Here is an 18,738-nt window from a genome sequence, read left to right on the forward strand (position 1 = left end):
GGCTCTCTACTCAGCGGTGAGCCTGCTTCCCTCTCTCTCTGCCTGCCTCTCTGCCTACTTGTGATCTCTATCTCTCTCTCTGTCAAATGAATAAAAATAAAAAAATTTTTTAAAAAAATCTCAGAGTCCCAGAATGAGCCCCATGTCATGCTCTGCGCTCAGTGAAGGTCCTGCCTGAGGATTCCCTCTTGCCCTCTCCCCTCCCCCATGGACACAAATTGTTATAGGCTGAGTTGTTTTTCCCAAAAATTCATATATCGAACTCCTTACCCCTGTGCTCAGAATGTGACCGTACTTAGAGACGGGGTCTTTAAAGAAGTGGTAAAAGTAAAAAGGAGATCATTAGGGTGGGCCTTCACCTGGCATGACTGATGTCCTTTTAAGAGGAGGACACTTGGACACAGATAGATACAGAGGAAGAGCCATGTGAAGACGCAGAAAGGAGATAGCCATCCACAAGCCAAGGAGAGAGGCCTCAGAAGAAACCAAATCTGTTGACACCTTGATCTTGGATTTCAAGCTTCCAGAATCACGAGTAAATAGATTTCTGTTGTTTAAGCCACTGGATCTGGGCTCCTTTGTTATGGCTGCCTTAGCAGTCTTGCTTAGATGCCGTCTCTGTTCAGTAGGTCTGGGTGTCGCCTTCCTGTTCTTATTTCTAACAAGACTGCATGTAGTACAGATGCTGCTGGTCCGTGGACCACACTTTGAGTAGCAAGAATCTTAAGCACAGGTGAGGAACTTACCTTACATCTTTTTTTCTGCTAGGAAGGAAGGGAGTCCAGGAGGGCGAAGTAAACTCGTAGGTAGGAGATACAGGATCAATGTTGCTAGCAGACTGGCTAGGCACACCCAGAGGTGGTGTGTATGTTTTGGGGTGAGGGAAGGAGGAAGCCCTGAATAATAGTGTTTGCTGGTCCCTGTGGAGTAAACACTCTCACCATGGCTGACTTCTATTACCAAGAGTTTGACAACTGGCTTGCAAAGTTCTTGGAGGTTTAAGAATGGCCTCTTGCGCTTCGGCTTTTCCACTCCTGTTATTCGGCTGTTGCTGATCCCTGGCTACTGCAGCACTAGGGTGTCAATTGGTCCCGCCCAGAACTTCAGTTCTGCTCTGCAAGGATATATAATACCTGATTGGTGTGTCCATTTAATATAAGAAAATGGAAACTGAACAGCCAGAGGAAACCTTCCCCAACACCGAAACCAATGGTGAATTTGGTAAACACCCTGCAGAAGATATGGAAGAGGAACAAGCTTTTAAAAGATCTAGAAACACTGATGAGATGGTTGAATTACGCATTTTGCTTCAGAGCAAGAATGCTGGGGCAGTGATTGGAAAAGGAGGCAAGAATATTAAGGCTCTCCGTACAGACTACAATGCCAGTGTTTCAGTCCCAGACAGCAGTGGCCCCGAGCGCATATTGAGTATCAGTGCTGATATTGAAACAATTGGAGAAATTCTGAAGAAAATCATCCCTACCTTGGAAGAGGGCCTGCAGTTGCCATCACCCACTGCAACCAGCCAGCTCCCGCTTGAATCTGATGCTGTGGAATGCTTAAATTACCAGCACTATAAAGGAAGTGACTTTGACTGCGAGTTGAGACTGCTGATTCATCAGAGTCTGGCAGGAGGAATTATTGGGGTCAAAGGTGCTAAAATCAAAGAACTTCGAGAGAACACACAGACAACAATCAAGCTTTTCCAGGAATGCTGTCCTCATTCTACTGACAGAGTCGTGCTTATTGGAGGAAAACCTGATAGGGTTGTAGAGTGCATCAAGATCATCCTTGATCTTATATCAGAGTCTCCCATCAAAGGACGTGCACAGCCTTATGATCCCAATTTTTACGATGAAACCTACGATTATGGTGGTTTTACAATGATGTTTGATGACCGCCGTGGGCGCCCTGTGGGATTTCCCATGCGGGGAAGAGGTGGTTTTGACAGAATGCCTCCTGGCCGGGGTGGGCGTCCTATGCCTCCATCTAGAAGAGATTATGATGATATGAGCCCTCGTCGGGGACCTCCACCTCCTCCTCCTGGACGAGGTGGCCGGGGTGGTAGCAGAGCTCGGAATCTTCCTCTTCCTCCACCATCACCACCTAGAGGAGGAGATCTAATGGCCTATGACAGAAGAGGAAGACCTGGAGACCGCTACGATGGCATGGTTGGTTTCAGTGCCGACGAGACTTGGGACTCTGCAATAGATACATGGAGCCCATCAGAATGGCAGATGGCTTATGAACCACAGGGTGGCTCCGGATATGATTATTCCTATGCAGGGGGTCGTGGCTCATATGGTGATCTTGGTGGACCTATTATTACTACACAAGTAACTATTCCCAAAGATTTGGCTGGATCTATTATTGGCAAAGGTGGTCAGCGGATTAAACAAATCCGTCATGAGTCAGGAGCTTCGATCAAAATTGACGAACCTCTAGAAGGGTCTGAAGATCGGATCATTACCATTACAGGAACACAGGACCAGATACAGAATGCACAGTATTTGCTGCAGAACAGTGTGAAGCAGTATTCTGGAAAGTTTTTCTAAGACTAGTGAAGAACTGAAGGAGTCCTGCATCTTTTTTTTTTTATCTGCTTCTGTTTAAAAAGCCAACATTCCTCTGCTTCATAGGTGTTCTGCATTTGAGGTGTAGTGAAATCTTTGCTGTTCACCAGATGTAATGTTTTAGTTCCTTAAAAACAGGGTGGGGGGGGGAAGGGCGTGCAAAAACTAACATTGAAATTTTGAAACAGCAGCAGAGTGAGTGAATTTTAATTTTTGTTCATTGTTGGTGGTTTAAAAGAAAAAATTCCCCCCATGTAATTATTGTGAACACTTTGCTTTGTGGTCACTGTAACATTTTGGGGGGGGGGGGTGGGACAGGGAGGAAAAGTAACAATAGTCCATTTGTCCCTGGCATCTATTCAGAGCAGTGTGCAGAATGTAATGCTCTTTTGTAAGAAACGTTTTATGATTTTTAAAATAAATTTAGTGAACCTAAAAAAAAAAAAAAAGAATGGCCTCTTGCCACAGGTAGGAGCTGCTTCCAGCTCCCCCCTGCCCAGGATGCTGAGGGGGCCTGCCTGATTTCCCGCCATCTCTCCTAGGACCAGAATGTGCTTCCTTTGTGCGGCCATGGATGAGACCTGTCATGGATACTTGGAGAAAATGAGGAGAGACTGGGACTAGAGCTGGTGTTCCATGAGTTGTCATTGAAGAGAAGCCCTCACAGGGGAGGAACAGATGCAAATGGAGGTCTCCTCTCTGTTCTTCCTTCCTTCCCTGTGGACACACAGAATGAGTGACAGCTCTTGGGGGACCAGATGCTAATTCCAGGGCAGGCAGTTAGCTTGGTATGTGAGAGCAAACAGGAATTTTGCTGCTTGGGGTCCCTGGGTGGCTCGGTTGATGAAGTGTCTATAGGTTCTTTTGGTCTTTTGTCTCTTTTGTGTCAAAAGTGTCTTTTGGTTCAGGTCATGATCTCAGGTTTAAGAGATCGAGCCTCATGTCCAGTGGGGAGTCTGCTTGAGATTCTCTCCTCCTTGCCACTCCTGCTTGTGCTCTTTTGCCCCCCCCCCACAAATAAATAAATAAATCTTTAAAAAGAAGAAGAAGAAGGAGGAGGAGGAAGAGAAAGAGGAGGAGGAGGAGAAGGAGAAGAAGAAAACCTCTGCTGGTCTTAGTTGTTTTCTAGCTGTTTTACTATTGTGTCCCTTGGATAGGGAAAACATGCCAATTTCAGAAGAGTCTTGGTGTTTTATAAGAAGAAAAGTGTGCATTGTCTTGGGCCAGAACCTACCACCTAGTTGCACAGGGGCTGTGGGGCTGGGAGACAGGTGGGGGATAATAAGTGTGTACATGGGCCCATGATGTTGTCATGTGGATTTTATGATTTAACTCTGCTTTTCCACATGGAAAAAGCACTGACATCTGAGAAGTTCAGATGCCTACTTGTCTGTCAAATAAATAAATTAAATCTTTAAAAAGAGAAAAAAGAAAATGAGCAAAGTATTTGAATTGATTTTTCTCTGACAAAGAGCCAGTAAATACATGACAAAAAAAAAAAAAAAAAAAAAAAAAGAAGATGCTCAACATAATTAGACATCAGGGAAATATATAACTACAAGCCATAATGAGATAGCACTTCACACCCACTCTGACGGCTAAAATTAAAAAAGATAGAAACTGAAACCCACATACAATGATGATGGTAAAATTGTGCTGCTGCTTTGAAAAATATTTTGACATTTCCTCCAACGGTTAAACATAGACTTATTATATGATTTAACAATTCCACTCCAGGTAGAGACTCAAGAGAAACGAAAATATATGTCTACACAAAACTTCTTTGTGAATGTTCATAGTAGCATTATTCATAACAGACAAGGGGGCAACAAACCAAATGTCTACCAACTGATGAATGAATAATCAAAATGGATATATACGTGTATGCACTCAATATTATTACATTATCAGTCTCAAGAAGAAATGAAAGACAGGTAGTTGTTACCTTGAACCACCAAAGATCAACGTTGAGAACACCATGCTAAGTGAAAGAGGGGAGTCACAAAAGACTGTATCATATATGAATCTACCTACGGGAAATGCCCACAATAGGCAAACCTAGGCAGAATGGATTAATGGTTGCCAGGGGCTGGAGGAGGAGGGAATAGATAATAATCGCTAATGGGAACGGTGTTTCTTTTTTAGGTGATACAATGTTCTGAAGTTAGGTGGTGGTGATAGTTGTACAACTATCTAGTATTAGTATACAACTAATTGTATACTTTTTCTTTTAAAACAAGCGTATTTTAAGGTGTTTTTGTTTTTGTTTTTCAGAGAGAGAGAGAGCAGACCTAGAGAGAGAGAGCATTAGCGTGGGTGAGGAGCAGAAGGAGATCGAGAAGAGGAGAGCCTGACTGGGGGCTGCATCCCAAGACCCTGAGATCATGACCTGAGCGCAAGGAAGGCAGACACTTAACCGACTGAGCCACCCAGATGTCCCTGAAATGTATACTTTTAAAGGGTGAATATTATGGTGCATTAAGCGTATTTCCATAAAGCTGCTAATATTTTTTTCTTTTAAAGGGAGGCAGGGTCAGGTGAGTTCAGGGGTTAGCCCGTTAAGACTATGTGCCTCGGTAATTACAGTTAGTTGCCTGGCTTGCCTCCCCCTAATTTAGACTCACAGCCCTTCCTACTCTAACATGGGAGTCTGAGAGTAGAAAAGCCAGGACTTCTGCGTTCTTCGCGTCCTGCCTCTGCCCCCATCCCCGGTTTTTTCCTCCCTGATCGCCAGCGCAGCGGCCATAGCCGGATCACCCGCAGTTTGAAAGCCTTTGCTTTCTGAATCGGTTTCGGAGGCCTCTGGCGGACCGCGGGCGCCTCCAGCCCTTTCAGTTGCAGGGTCCCCCTCGCGCGGCGGGGCCAGGGAGCGCCTAGGGGTTTGCCGAGCGCCGCCCCCCGCCCCTGCGCCGCCCCCGCGCCGCCCCAGCAGAGGCGGAAGCCGAGAGGTGGTCTCGGGCCCTGGGGGCCGGCAGAGGCCTGCGGGTACCAGTCACCGAGCGGAGACCTGCGGCGCGGCTGTAGAGGTCGGCTTGGGATCCGGCCGGGAGGGCGGCGGCGGGAGGAGCGGCGCGGTGCTGAAGGCGGCAAGTGGGGCGTTCTGGGGCCGGGCGGGGACGGCGGACCGGCAGCACCCCCGCGCTCCGGCCGGGAGACTGGACGCCAGGACGGGTGCGAAACCGAGCCGACCCGGCCCTCTCCCTGCTGACGCAGACAGAGACCGGCGCTCGATGGCGCAGCTGCTCGGTGGCGCATTGCTCGGTGGGTCCGGTGGCGCAGTTGCACGATGGCGCAGTTGCTCGGCGGCGTCGCCGCGGCTGGGCCCTGCTGGTGCCTCCCGATCCCCGCTAGCCCCAGCCGCTGGCCCTCCGCGAAGGTCTTCTCTCCGCTCTTCCCACGCCTCTTCCCCGTCGCCCCGCAGCCCCGCAGCCACATTTCCACCCGCCCTTTTTCCCCACCCCTTCTCTCTCCTCGGGATCTGCGCAATGACGTCTCCCTACCTCTCCTCTTTCCAGCTAAAATCCCCAGTGTGCGCGGCAAATCCAAGCGCCCTTCTCAGCCACCCTAATCCTTTCAGGCATTCCACACAAATTCTTAGAGAACTTCCCGTTTCCCGAGCGCTCTTGTAGGCCCTCGCCCCGCAAAGCTTCCAGTCCAGGGGACCACAGTGGGCCAAGCAGTAATTCGCGGGGGGAGGAAGGGGGTCGGGGGTCGGGCGAAGGGATCCCTGTCTAGGGCAGGCCTTGGGAAGTCTCTAGACTCCAGAGTGTTCTAGTGCAGAGGAGGCTTGAGTGCCATTCATCAGCGTAGGGAGTACTGGATAAACAGTGCTTTCAAAGGCCCAGGGTGACTTGGAGGGAATGAAAGGCGGTCAGGGTGGGTAGAGGCGGAGGCTGGAGCCAGAGGTGGGCAGGTGGAGGGTAAGCCATGTAAACGAAGTGATCTTAGCTTATTGTAAGGGCCCTGAGGTTTAAGAGGGTTGAAAGGCTCTGCTTTTCTATCGGAATGGAGTATGTGGGGGCGGGGGAAGGGGAGGAAGGTGGCTCTGTTCTGAGGCGGCATTGGGGAAAGGGAGCAGGTGGTCTACACTCGGTGCAGGCTCTAGAGAAATAGAGGGGTTCAAGAGCCACGTAGACAGCAGAAGGCAAGCCTTGGTGATGGGTGTGAGGGGATGAGGGTGGGAGAGGAGAAGTCTGGGAGGTGTCCCAGGGTGTGAGACCAGCATTTGCAAGTGTGAGGGTCTCTTCTCCACCCTCAGTTAATTCCCTAGAGAAGTGTGGCCTGGGGGGTGGGAGCGGTGTGTGGTCAGCAGACCTGCCTAGTCACATTTATGCTTCTGACCTCTGTAGCTACGCAGATTCTTGGCCCATTCTCAGTGGTTTTGCTCTTTCTTGGGCCCTTCTCTGTTCCTCCTGACCTCTCCATTCTGGTGTTCCCCGGTTCTGGGCTTTCACTATAGTGGCTTTTTCTGAGACTAAGGAGTAAAACTCCCAAATCCGTGTTTCTGAGTTAGCAAAAGAATTGTGGAACAAAAACATGCAGTGTCTTCATGTTTAGTTCTGAGGTCCGAGGGTCACGTGATGCCTAGCTGCTAGCTAGCAATGGTGGGGCACTCTGAGTTGGGTCATGGGATATCTGGAGTTAACTGGCCATGGGGGTGCTGGTGAGGGCGGCTCAGCAGGAGAGCACATTGGCTGTCCCTTGGCAGCTGACCAGTCCTTGTAGATGAAAGGTCCTGGCCTCACAGCCAATTTCATACCCAGCTGTAGTCTCTCTCTTCACTTAGCAGCATCTCAGACATTTCTCAAGAATCAGCTAATAGATGGAGAGACTGTGATCTGTGGTGTAACTGAAACTCTCAGGAGTTCTCTCCATAAATGTATGGAAGAAGAGAGTATTATGGAGAAAACTGGGTTTCCCTGGTCTCTGGAGGCTGAGTGCTGTATGTCTGTGCCCGGGAACCAGTGCTTTTCATTTCCCCCAAGGCTCTCAAGCCAGTTTGATCTTCTGCCAGTGCGACGCTTAGCTAATTATCTTAAAATTTGGACTTACTTTTTGGAGAGAGCAACAGGAAATGTGTTTTCCTCAACTTAAAATATTTATGAGCTTTTGGGGCGCCTGGGTGGCTCAGTGGGTTAAAGCCTCTGCCTTCAGCTCAGGTCATGATCCTGGGGTCCTGGGATCGAGCCCCACATCGGGCTCTCTGCTCAGCAGGGAGCCTGCTTCCTCCTCTCTCTCTCTGCCTGCCTCTCTGCCTACTTGTGATCTCTGTCTGTCAAATAAATAAATAAAATCTTTTTAAAAAATTATGAGCTTTATTATTTTAAAAAAGTACAATTCCAAAATTGCCACATGTGCGGTTATAATATGTGGAGGGTGTGTGTTGAAGCAGCCTTTCTCTTTATGCTCTGGTTCCAGACCCCACATAATGGATGCTCTTTCTGAAGCAAATGGCACCTTTGCCATCCAGCTTTTAAAGATACTATGTCAAGACAACCCTTCACACAATGTGTTTTATTCTCCTGTGAGCATCTCCTCTGCCCTCGCCATGGTCTTCCTGGGGGCAAAAGGAAACACTGCTGCCCAGATGGCCCAGGTAAGCCTGCTTTTCACCCAGCAGGTGGGACTGCCTTTTCCGTTGTTAGGGTCCATCACCCAGCCTCGTACCTCAGGCTCCAGAACAGCCATAAAGCTGGATGGGAGGGGAGCCCAGTGTGTACACACACCTGTGCTTATTTCTGTCCAGTGGGGCTGCTTGGGGACCAAGACAAAAGGAGAAGGCTGGGAGTCTCCTTCACTGAGATTATTTTTCTCAACAGGTGCTTTCATTAAGCACAGAGAAGGACATTCACCAGAATTTCCAGTCACTTCTTGCTGAAGTGAACAAATGTGGCACCCAGTACTTGCTCAGAATAGCCAACAGGCTCTTTGGAGAAAAGACTTGCGAATTCCTCTCGGTAAGTTGAGTCAGCAGAAGAATTAAAGTTGCAGTCAAAATATGGAGTCAGAAAGCAAGACCTGGGAGAGCTGAAAATGATGGTAAACATTTTTTAAAAGAAATCATAATTCCATAACTATGCCTTGAGTTATTTAAAATTGAATTACTTCTCAAATTCATTTAGCTATTTCTGGTTATTCATGGCTTAGTACTTACCTATTTATAAACTCTGATATTTTAGTACTTAGTAGACTAAGATATGACCATTTTTAAGAGATGTATACTCATTTTAATAAAATGTATGTAAGATTCCAGTTTTCTTGGAAGTTAAACTTTTTTTTAGGAAGATAGCCATACTGAACGCTTTTCTCTCCAAAGACCTTTAAGGAATCCTGTCTTCGGTTCTACGATGCCGAGCTGGAGCAGCTTCCCTTTGCCAATGCTGCAGAACAGTCCAGGGAACACATCAACACTTGGGTCTCCCAAAAGACTGAAGGTCAGAATCATATGTTATTACCTCCTCCTTCTTCCTTCTCCCCCGCCGCCTTCCCCTCTTTCCCTTGGTTCTCCTTCCCTCCCTCTTCTTCCCCTTGCTTTCCCTGCTGCTGTGATCGCACTAGTGTTTCAGATGGTCAGAGTCTGCTCACGGGCTGGGCCTCTTGGCATATTTCGACCTTGATGGACTCACAGTGGTTCTGATCAGATGCTCAGGGTTTTCAATCACAGAGACTTAATTTAGTCCATTCTCCTGGGACCAGAAAGACTGATACAAATGTCCAAAGAAACTCATAAGCCAGGTTTCTGGTTTAATAACTTACACTGAAATATACTTTCACTTAGCCTGTAATGTTTCCATGTTGGGGGAACTCATCACCCCCATGGGAAGGAGGCTATTGGTTAAATCTTCTCTGAGACATACACTTGGGCTTCGAACTTCTCTGTGGACCTCCCTTACCACCACCTTTACCCTGACCATTAAGTTTACTTATTCTTAATTCTGTTGCAGCTTTCATGTCTTCTACGTACACTCCCTTACTTAGGTTTGATGAGCCTAGATTTGGTAGGCCAACCGCAGACGCTCTCTCAGGACTGATCAGTTCTACAGACTGAAATCATCTTTTGTTTGGCGTTGAGCCTTATTCGTTTCTGTTTTACAGAGTGACGCGTTCTGATCTTGGTCGCACGTTCAGTGATGTTTGAACCATTGGGCGCCCTCTGCATCAACTCCATTTAGTACCACTAGGAACACTCCTATTTCTGTCAATACATCAGACAACAAAGAACAACAGGTTGCCTTTCCTTAGAGAGTTAGCAGTTATTGCTACCATTTCTTCTTGGAATATTTGCCACTTACGGCATCTGGAGGCAGCAAATGACCAAAGATGCTCTTAGTTCATTGGAAAGGCATCTAGGGAAGAAGGGAGTATCTTTCACTTAAGCACCTCATCTTTTCCAGGAATGTCTGGTGTTTTGTTTAGAGGATCAAATAGTGAAATCTCTTCCACATGCTTTCAGAAGCTCCTTAAGGCACCCGGGCTGCCCGTTTTCAGCTCTTTCCCCTCTGGCTGCCTCTGACATGTGGGCGTAGTTGTGGGATGTTAGCACTGGTTGTACCTTTGATGCATCAAACCAAACACTCCATTTTAGCACTTGAAATAACCCAAGTCCCTCCCAGCTCATCCCTGCTTGCCTTGTTATCCCACCTCGACCTCGTGTCGTGTTTTCCTTTGAGTGATTTAGAAACATTTCACCATCATTGACCTTGTGGGTGTTCCCACAGCGCTGGTGACCTGACCATGAAAACCACTTGTATGTGTTGTTTCTTTCTGTACATATCAATCGAAACTCAGCAAACTTGGAAACGAAAAGACTGTTGGGTTCTTGATTAATAACCAAGGATCTGCCAATAAGCCTTATCACAATTTATGCACCACACTTCTGTGAAAACCAACTGAATATATTCTCTATTTTTCCTGGAAGGTAAAATTCGAGAGGTGCTGCCAGGTAACTCAGTCAGTGCAAACACCAGGCTGGTTCTTGTCAGTGCCATCTACTTCAAAGGAAGGTGGGATGAACAGTTCAACAAAAGCTACACAAGGGAAATGCCTTTTAAAATAAACCAGGTGAGAGAAGCTTTCGAAAATTGTGCTAGTTTCATGAAGAAATTGATTGGAAAAAGTTAACTTTGTAAAGGCATAAATGATTGGTTAGAAATAATTTTGAGGGGCGCCTGGGTGGCTCAGTGGGTTAAGCTGCTGCCTTCGGCTCAGGTCATGATCTCAGGGTCCTGGGATCAAGCCCCGCATCGGGCTCTCTGCTCAGCAGGGAGCCTGCTTCCTCCTCTCTCTCTGCCTGCCTCTCTGCCTGCTTGTGATCTCTCTCTCTGTCAAATAAATAAATAAAATCTTTAAAAAAAAAAAAAAAAAAAAAAAAGAAATAATTTTGAAAGCACATTTCTGAATGAAATTTTAAAGAGGAGAGCACTGAGAAATAAAAATTATTTGCTGCCTCTGATTTTTTGCATTTTATTACTGCTCCTAATGCCTCTAATTTTGGCTGCATTCATTACTGCCACCTAGTTTTGGAAACTTCACATTTCCTCTAAGCCCAAGTTGCTTAACAGAAAGCAAAAAAACAAGTGCTAAGGAAGTGTGATATGTGTTTGTGTTAGGGGAGTGGAGAGAAGGGTGAATTTTCTTTAATCAGATAGCTGAAAATTTAAAATAAATATAGACTTGAATTATTTTTAATTAATCATTGTTAATCATTTATAATCATTTATAAGTTTTTAATATGTTAAAACTAACTGAAAAATATGTTAGTCTTAATATCAAAGTATAACTTCAGTTCAGGCAGGCATTCAAATAGCTTGCCAAATCTCCAAGCCCCTAAAAACATTGCATTTTAATGCAATTAGGAAACTTGTCCTGTACAGGTAAAACCTTTTTTGGAGGGGGCTGTAAGGTGTACTTTCCATAACCAGCCCTCTAGTTACAAAAGTGGGAGGGGAAGAACTTTTCTAGCAATGATTTTAGAAACTGTTTTAATTTTTATAATAGCTGATCCACATCAAGTTTTAAAACTTTAATGAGTATAGTATGGCAGTTAACTTCTGCGTGCATATACCTCCTGTGTATTTTTAAAAAATCATTTCCAAAGATGGGGCAACTGGATTTATTATTTTTTTTTTAAAGATTTTATTTATTTATTTGACAGAGATCACAAGTAGACAGAGAGGCAGGCAGAGAGAGAGAGAGGGAAGCAGGCTCCCTGCTGAGCAGAGAGCCCGATGCGGGACTCGATCCCAGGACCCTGAGATCATGACCTGAGCCGAAGGCAGCGGCTTAACCCACTGAGCCACCCAGGCACCCCGGGGCAACTGGATTTAAATACAGGAGGAGAAATAGAAATCTTTCTACTTGCTGGCAGACTGCTTCCTGACGGGCTCTCTCCGTAAACCACCAGTCATACTGCTGTGAAACTCTTCAATCTCTTCCTCTTTACCGTAAATACTTTTTTCCAGTTTAAGAGAAATGATTTTCTATTTCATTGTATTTGATTCTATTGTTTCCTTAGATATATTTGCCAGGCATATTTAAAAACAATTTATTTATTTATTTGATATAGAGAGAGACAACTTGAGAGGGAACACAAGCAGGGGGAGTGGGAGAGGGAGAAGCAGGATCCCCAATGAGCAGGGAGCCCAATGTGGGGCTTGATCCCATGACCCTGGGATCATGACCTGAGCCAAAGGCAGATGCTTAACGACTGAGCCACCCAAGTGCTCCTTTGCTGGGCATATTTTACAGGAAGAAAATCTAATTTCCTCCTGTGGAAAATGCCGGGTGTCATGTTTTTTTGTTGAATAAAACATTTTTTTGCTGAGGCTAGAGCCATATCTGTTTACCAGACAGAGATGCTCAGAATGATGATGGGAAAGAGTCAGACCTAGCATACGGACATTGTGTCCATCATGGGTGCTGGAAACACTCCTGGAGTCGATTATAGCTCTTTTGGAAAATTCTGTTGCCTCTTCCAAGAACCTGTTTTTAATTCCGTACTCATCTGTTCCTTCCCAACAGAAGGAACAAAGGCCAGTGCTGATGATGTTTCAGGAGGCTATGTTCAAGCTCGCCTATATTAAAGAGGTGCAGACCCAGGTCCTGGAGCTCCCCTACATGGGTAAGGAGTTGAGCATGATCGTTCTGCTCCCGGACGAGAACGTGGATCTAAGCTCGGTGAGAATCCGGGGGTGCCCTTTGCGCCCTTCCTGCTAGAACCCACTCTCCACTTTTAGCGTTAATGTTTACCTCTGAAGGCAGTGATGTGGGCAACCAGGCTGCAGAGCACAGTATCTAGGCACTCGAGCTCTGGAACCAAACTGTCATGCAGGACCCACTTCTCCCCTTATTATCTATGTGATCTCGCCAAATTCCTTACCTCTGTTTTCCCACCTCAAAAATGGGAATGGTGGTAACATCTGCCTGAGAGTTATTATGAGGATAAAGTGGGGGTGGTCCGAGTCCGCCTGAATGAATGTGATCCGTTATTATTATCATAGTCGTTGTTGTTAGCATTATTTTATTTACTTTTTAAAGATTTTATTTGAGAGAGAGAGAGAATGCGAGCACACAAGAGCAGTTGGGTGGGGCAGAGGTGGAGGGAGAGGGAGAAGTAGACTCCCCACTGAGCAGGGAGCCTGATGTGGGGCTCAATCCCAGGACCCTGGGCTCCTGACCTGAGCCAAAGGCAGATGCTTAACCGACTGAGCCACCCAGGTGCCCCTGTATTATATATATATATTTTTAAAGATTTTATTTATTTATTTGACAGACAGAGATCACAAGTAGGCAGAGAGGCAGGCAGGGAGAGAGGGGGAAGCAGGCTCCCTGCTGAGCAGAGAGCCAGATGCGGGGCTCGATCCCAGGACCCCAGGATCATGACCTGAGCCGAAGGCAGAGGGAGGCTTCAACCCACTGAGCCACCCAGGCGCCCCCCACTGTATTATATTTTAAATACCAAGAGCCTGAAACTCAGGAGAGCAGAGCCAGAAACAGTCCCAAGCGGCACTCCCAACTCACTCTGCTTCCTTTCAGCGTGGATCCCCAGTGTGAGTCAACCATGGCCCAGCAGGTTCTAGGTCCAGGCGCTGAGGGGCACACATAACGTGCCCATTGTCCTCAGGGTCCTGTGGGAGCAGAGCTGCAGGCATGGGCTTCTGTCTGTCCTTCCCACCTGACTGCTCTTCTTCAGAATGTACACAGGATTGTGCCTCTGGCAAAAAGCTCCGGCAAGAGCCCTTTGTTTTCCAGTTTTTCTTACCAGCAATGCCTCATCTTCAAAAATAAGTACAGTTAACAGCAACCTCTTCGACCTCAGCCGCAGCAACATCTTCCTAGGAACATCACCAAAGGCAAGGGAAGCAAGGGCAAAAATGAACTTTTGGGATTTTATCAAGATCAAAAGCTTTTGCACAGCAAAGGAAACAGTTAACAAAACCAAAAGACAACTGACAGAATGGGAGAAGATATTTGCAAATGACATATCAGATAAAGGGCTAGTGTCCAAAATCTATAAAGAACTTAGCAAACACCCAAAGAACAAATAATCCAGTCAAGAAATGGGCAGAGGACATGAACAGACATTTCTGCAAAGAAGACATCCAGATGGCCAACAGACACATGAAAAAGTGCTCCATATCACTCGGCATCAGGGAAATACAAATCAAAACCACCATGAGATATCACCTCACACCAGTCAGAATGGCTAAAATTAACAAGTCAGGAAATGACAGATGCTGGCGAGGATGCGGAGAAAGGGGAACCCTCCTACACTGTTGGTGGGAATGCAAGCTGGTGCAACCACTCTGGAAAACAGCATGGAGGTTCCTCAAAATGTTGAAAATAGAACTACCCTATGACCCTGCAATTGCACTGCTGGGTATTTACCCTAAAGATACAAACGTAGTGATCCGAAGGGGCACGTGCACCCGAATGTTTATAGCAGCAATGTCTACAATAGCCAAACTATGGAAAGAACCTAGATGTCCATCTACAGACGAATGGATAAAGAAGAAGTGGTATATATACACAATGGAATACTATGCAGCCATCAAAAGAAATGAAATCTTGCCATTTGCGACGACGTGGATGGAACTAGAGGGTATCATGCTTAGTGAAATAAGTCAATCGGAGAAAGACAACTATCATATGATCTCCCTGATATGAGGGAGAGGAGATGCAACATGGGGGGTCGAGGGGGTAGGAGAAGAGTAAATGAAACAAGATGGGATTGGGAGGGAGACAAACCATAAGTGACTCTTAATCTCACAAAACAAACTGAGGGTTGATGGGGGGAGGGGGTTGGGAGAGGGGGGTGGGGTTATGGATATTGGGGAGGGTATGTGCTATGGTGAGTGCTGTGAAGTGTGTAAACCTGGCGATTCGCAGACCTGTACCCCTGGGGGATAAAAATATATGTTTATAAAGCTGTAAAAAAAAAAAAAAAAAAGAAAGGATGAATACCCAAGTTTTGTAGCAACATGGACGGGACTGGAAGAGATGATGCTGAGTGAAATAAGTCAAGCAGAGAGAGTCAATTATCATATGGTTTCACTTATTTGTGGAGCATAACAAATAGCATGGAGGACAAGGGGAGATGGAGAGGAGAAGGGAGTTGAGGGAAATTGGAAGGGGAGGTGAACCATGAGAGACTATGGACTCTGAAAAACGATCTGAGAATTTTGAAGGGGTGGGGGGTGGGAGGTTGTGGGCACCAGGTGGTGGGTATTGTAGAGGGCACGGATTGCATGGAGCACTGGGTGTGGTGTAAAAATAATGAATACTGTTATGCTGAAAAAATAAAAAAATTAAAAAAAAAAGAATACAGTATAGAATATATAACCTACAAAAAAAAATAAGTACAGTTAAAAGAAAAGAAAAAAAAGACAGTGAAAGTCAGCAGGGCATTGAGCCTTGTCAGGATGAACGATGTCTCACAGATAGTGTTGGTTGAGAAGAGCCGCAGCCCTGTCTCTGTGCCTCTGCGCTGCCTCACGTGCTGGGCAGGGGAGCCGTGGCTGGAACATCACAAGTCTGAGATCTCACAAATTTCCCGGCGCAGAAAGGTGCCCGTGGTCCTGTGTGACCGCCACCACCCATGTCGGAGAGGACGTGCATGTCCATATGTACAGAGGTATGAGTTTGAATGTCTAATTCTGGTCTTTCAGGTGGAAAAAAGTCTCACTTTGGAGAAATTCAGAGCGTGGACCCAGCCAGACCGGATGCAGAGCACGGAGGTGGAAGTTTCCCTTCCGAGATTTCAGCTGGAAGAGGATTATGACATGGCATCCGTGCTCCGGGGATTGGGAATGGTTGATGCCTTTCAGGAGGGCGCGGCTGACTTCTCGGCCATGTCAGGAGAGAAAGATCTGTGTCTGTCCCAGTTCCTACACAAGAGTTTTGTGGAGGTGAATGAGGAAGGCTCGGAGGCCGCGGCCGCGTCAGCCATCGTGGCTGTGGAATGTTGTATGGACCCTGGCCCTACGTTCTGCGCCGACCACCCCTTCCTTTTCTTCATTAGGCACAACACAGCCAACACTATTCTGTTCTGTGGCAGGTTTTCCTCTCCGTAAGGGTGAGCATTTCCCTCTTTCTGTGTCCTCCTGTCCTGCGCCACAGCCCCGGGAAGATGGGCCCGTGAAGCCCAGTGCAAAGGGGAGGGCAGATTCCTCCTGCATCTCCGTCCCATGCTTGTCCACACCCAGCTGTCCCCATCCTGACCACTCGTCGGCCCTACTTAGTCAAGATCATGGGACAAGAGACCTTAATGATCCCCTGTAGTATTTAAAGTACCCTCCGAATCCCATAGGATCGAATGTCAGGTTTCCCTAGATGGCCCCAGACTTATTCTCCCCTCATTCCATGTGTAATTCATTCTAGTGACACTGTTCTGCCTTGTACCTCAAATTCTGTTGGCAGACTTGCCTTAGCCTGTTTCAGTGGTAATACATGCTGCTAGCTAGAACTACTGTTTTATAGTCTGCCTGGTGCCTGGGCTTTTTAGAAAGCTGCTTTAATGCACATTTTATCTTCGGTTGACATTCCATGCATCACCAAGCAGGTGGCAAAAAGGACCTCAGGCATTGGAGACAAAGGGGCGGAGTCATGATGTCTTCGACACCTGGTCTTTCCTACCAGAGTAGCCAGAGTAGCTTCTATGACAGCCAGCTTGGACAAGGTAATGTCCTTAAACTTATCCTGTGATCCCCTTGAAGGGATTCCCTTGAAGGGATCCCCTTGCCTGCTCGACTTCTGTTTTCTCCACCTCCAGCCCTAATAAAAATCCTGCGCATCTCTTAAAGTTCATTTCTGATGGCATCTTCTCCAGGAATATTTTCCTTTTCTGCATAAGCAGATATGCATCTTTGAACTCTCAGTGCATACTGAGGGAGGGCAGTTCTTTTACGGCCGTTGCTTTATTTATTAATCATTTGTGTTCTCCAGCTAGACCTTAAATTCCTCAGGGGTTGGGACTGTATTTTACATGTCTATGTGCCATGTACAATACAGCGATAAGTAATTTGATCAGAGATGAGCTCTGTAATTTTTGAAGAAGTGTTTAGATATCAGTGATATTATTGGTGCCTCTTTTTTTTTAAGATTTTATTTATTCATTTGAAGAGAGAGAGCAGAGAGAGTGAGAGAGCGAGAGCACGAGCAGTGGGGAAGGGCAGAGGGAGAGGGAGAAGCAGGCTCCCCACTGAGCAAGGAGCCCAAAGTGGGGCTCGATCCCAGGACCCTGAGATCATGACCAAAGCCAAGGGTAGATGCTTAACTGTCTGAGCCACCCGGGTAGCCCTGTTGGGGTCTTCTTAAAGAATTTGTTATTGAGGTGAAATTCACATAGCATAAAATTAACCACTTTAAAGTGAACAAAACAGTGGCCTTTAGTATATTAAAAATGTGCAACCACCACCTTTATCTAGTTCCAAAAAATGTTCATCACCCCAAAGGAAAACCCTGTGCAGTTACTCCCCCTTCTCTCCCATCCAACTCCTGGGAACTGCCATTCTGCTTCCTACCTCTATAGATATAACGACTCTGGATACTTCATAACAGTGAGTTATATACCTTTTGTTTCTGGCGCTTCCTCGGCAGGACACGTTTGTTCATGTTGTGGCGTGTACTTCACCTCTTTCCATGACTGAATAATATTTCACCGTAGAGCCGTAACCCAGGATTTGTTCATCCACTCATTCGTTGATGGACATTTGATTTGTTTCCATCTTTTGGCTATTGATGAGTAATCTTTCTACAAACGCGCATGTACACGTATTCATTTGGGTAGCTGTTGTGTGAGGGTCCGATTTCTTCACATCCTTGTCAGCCCTTGTTATTTTCCACTCCTCTTTTTAAAACTATTATGGCCGCTCTAGGGGTGGGAAGCGAAATGTCATTATATGATTTATTTGCATTTTCCTAATGACTAGTAGTGTTGAACATCTTTTCCTGTGCTTCCTGCCCATTTGAATCTCTCCTTTGGAGATAAGTCTACTCAAGTCCTTTGTCCATTTTTTTTATCGGGTTGTCTTGTATATTTTTTCCCATTGTGTAAGTTATATTTTCCCCTTCTTGGTAGTGCCCTCTGATCCACAAAGGTTTTTAATTTCAGTGACATCCAGTTTATCTATTTTTTATCCATTTTTATCTATTTTTAATCCAGTTTATCTATTTTTTCTTTTGTTACTCAGACTGATGGTTTCACATGTAAGAGTCCTTTGCCAAATCCAAAGTCAGGAAATTTTACAACTATTTTCTCCTAAGATGTTTATGATTTTAGCTCTTATATTTAGAATGTTAATCTGTTCTGATACATATGATATGACATGGGGTCCAACTTAATTTTTTTTTTTAAGATTTTATTTATTTATTTGACAGAGAGAGATCACAAGCAGGCAGAGAGGCAGGCAGAGAGAGAGGAGGAAGCAGGCTCCCTGCTGAGCAGAGAGCCTGGTGTGGGGCTCGATCCCAGGACCCTGAGATCATGACCTGAGCCGAAGGCAGCAGCTTAACCCAGTGAACCACCCAGGCACCCCCCAACTTAATTTTTTTAAATGCTTTTGAATTGAAAAAGGATGTTGATAGTAGATTAAAAAGATAATATCTAAACAAGTGATAAGGTGAAAAATTATACAATTGGGGTATATATATATATATATATACACAC

General features: G+C 45.9%; 2 protein-coding genes across 8 annotated transcripts; both read left to right on the top strand.

The window, feature by feature from the left end:
- The first annotated feature begins 1,033 nt into the window (after positions 1-1,033).
- LOC125102472 (heterogeneous nuclear ribonucleoprotein K-like) lies at positions 1,034-3,022 on the top strand. The gene has a single exon (XM_047733754.1). The coding sequence runs from the start codon at positions 1,164-1,166 to the stop codon at positions 2,553-2,555; it is 1,392 nt and encodes a 463-aa protein (XP_047589710.1). The 5' UTR covers positions 1,034-1,163; the 3' UTR covers positions 2,556-3,022.
- A 1,993-nt stretch (positions 3,023-5,015) lies between these two features.
- SERPINB9 (serpin family B member 9) lies at positions 5,016-18,524 on the top strand. 7 transcript variants are annotated; one of them, XM_047733756.1, is made up of 8 exons: positions 5,181-5,945; positions 7,992-8,169; positions 8,393-8,530; positions 8,890-9,007; positions 10,492-10,634; positions 12,594-12,749; positions 15,740-16,146; positions 17,670-18,524. In XM_047733756.1, the coding sequence occupies exons 1-7, from the start codon at positions 5,860-5,862 to the stop codon at positions 16,142-16,144; spliced, it is 1,224 nt and encodes a 407-aa protein (XP_047589712.1). In that variant the 5' UTR covers positions 5,181-5,859; the 3' UTR covers positions 16,145-16,146; positions 17,670-18,524. The 7 variants fall into 7 exon arrangements, with proteins under 7 accessions (XP_047589713.1, XP_047589712.1, XP_047589711.1 ...); XM_047733757.1 differs by lacking the exons at positions 5,181-5,945; positions 17,670-18,524 and adding an exon at positions 5,016-5,034 and having other exon boundaries at positions 15,740-16,848; XM_047733755.1 differs by lacking the exon at positions 17,670-18,524 and having other exon boundaries at positions 5,182-5,945; positions 15,740-16,848.
- The last annotated feature ends 214 nt before the right edge of the window (positions 18,525-18,738 follow it).

The sequence above is a fragment of the Lutra lutra genome, chromosome 6 (genome assembly GCF_902655055.1).
Source record: "Lutra lutra chromosome 6, mLutLut1.2, whole genome shotgun sequence".
NCBI classification, from domain to species: domain Eukaryota; kingdom Metazoa; phylum Chordata; class Mammalia; order Carnivora; family Mustelidae; genus Lutra; species Lutra lutra.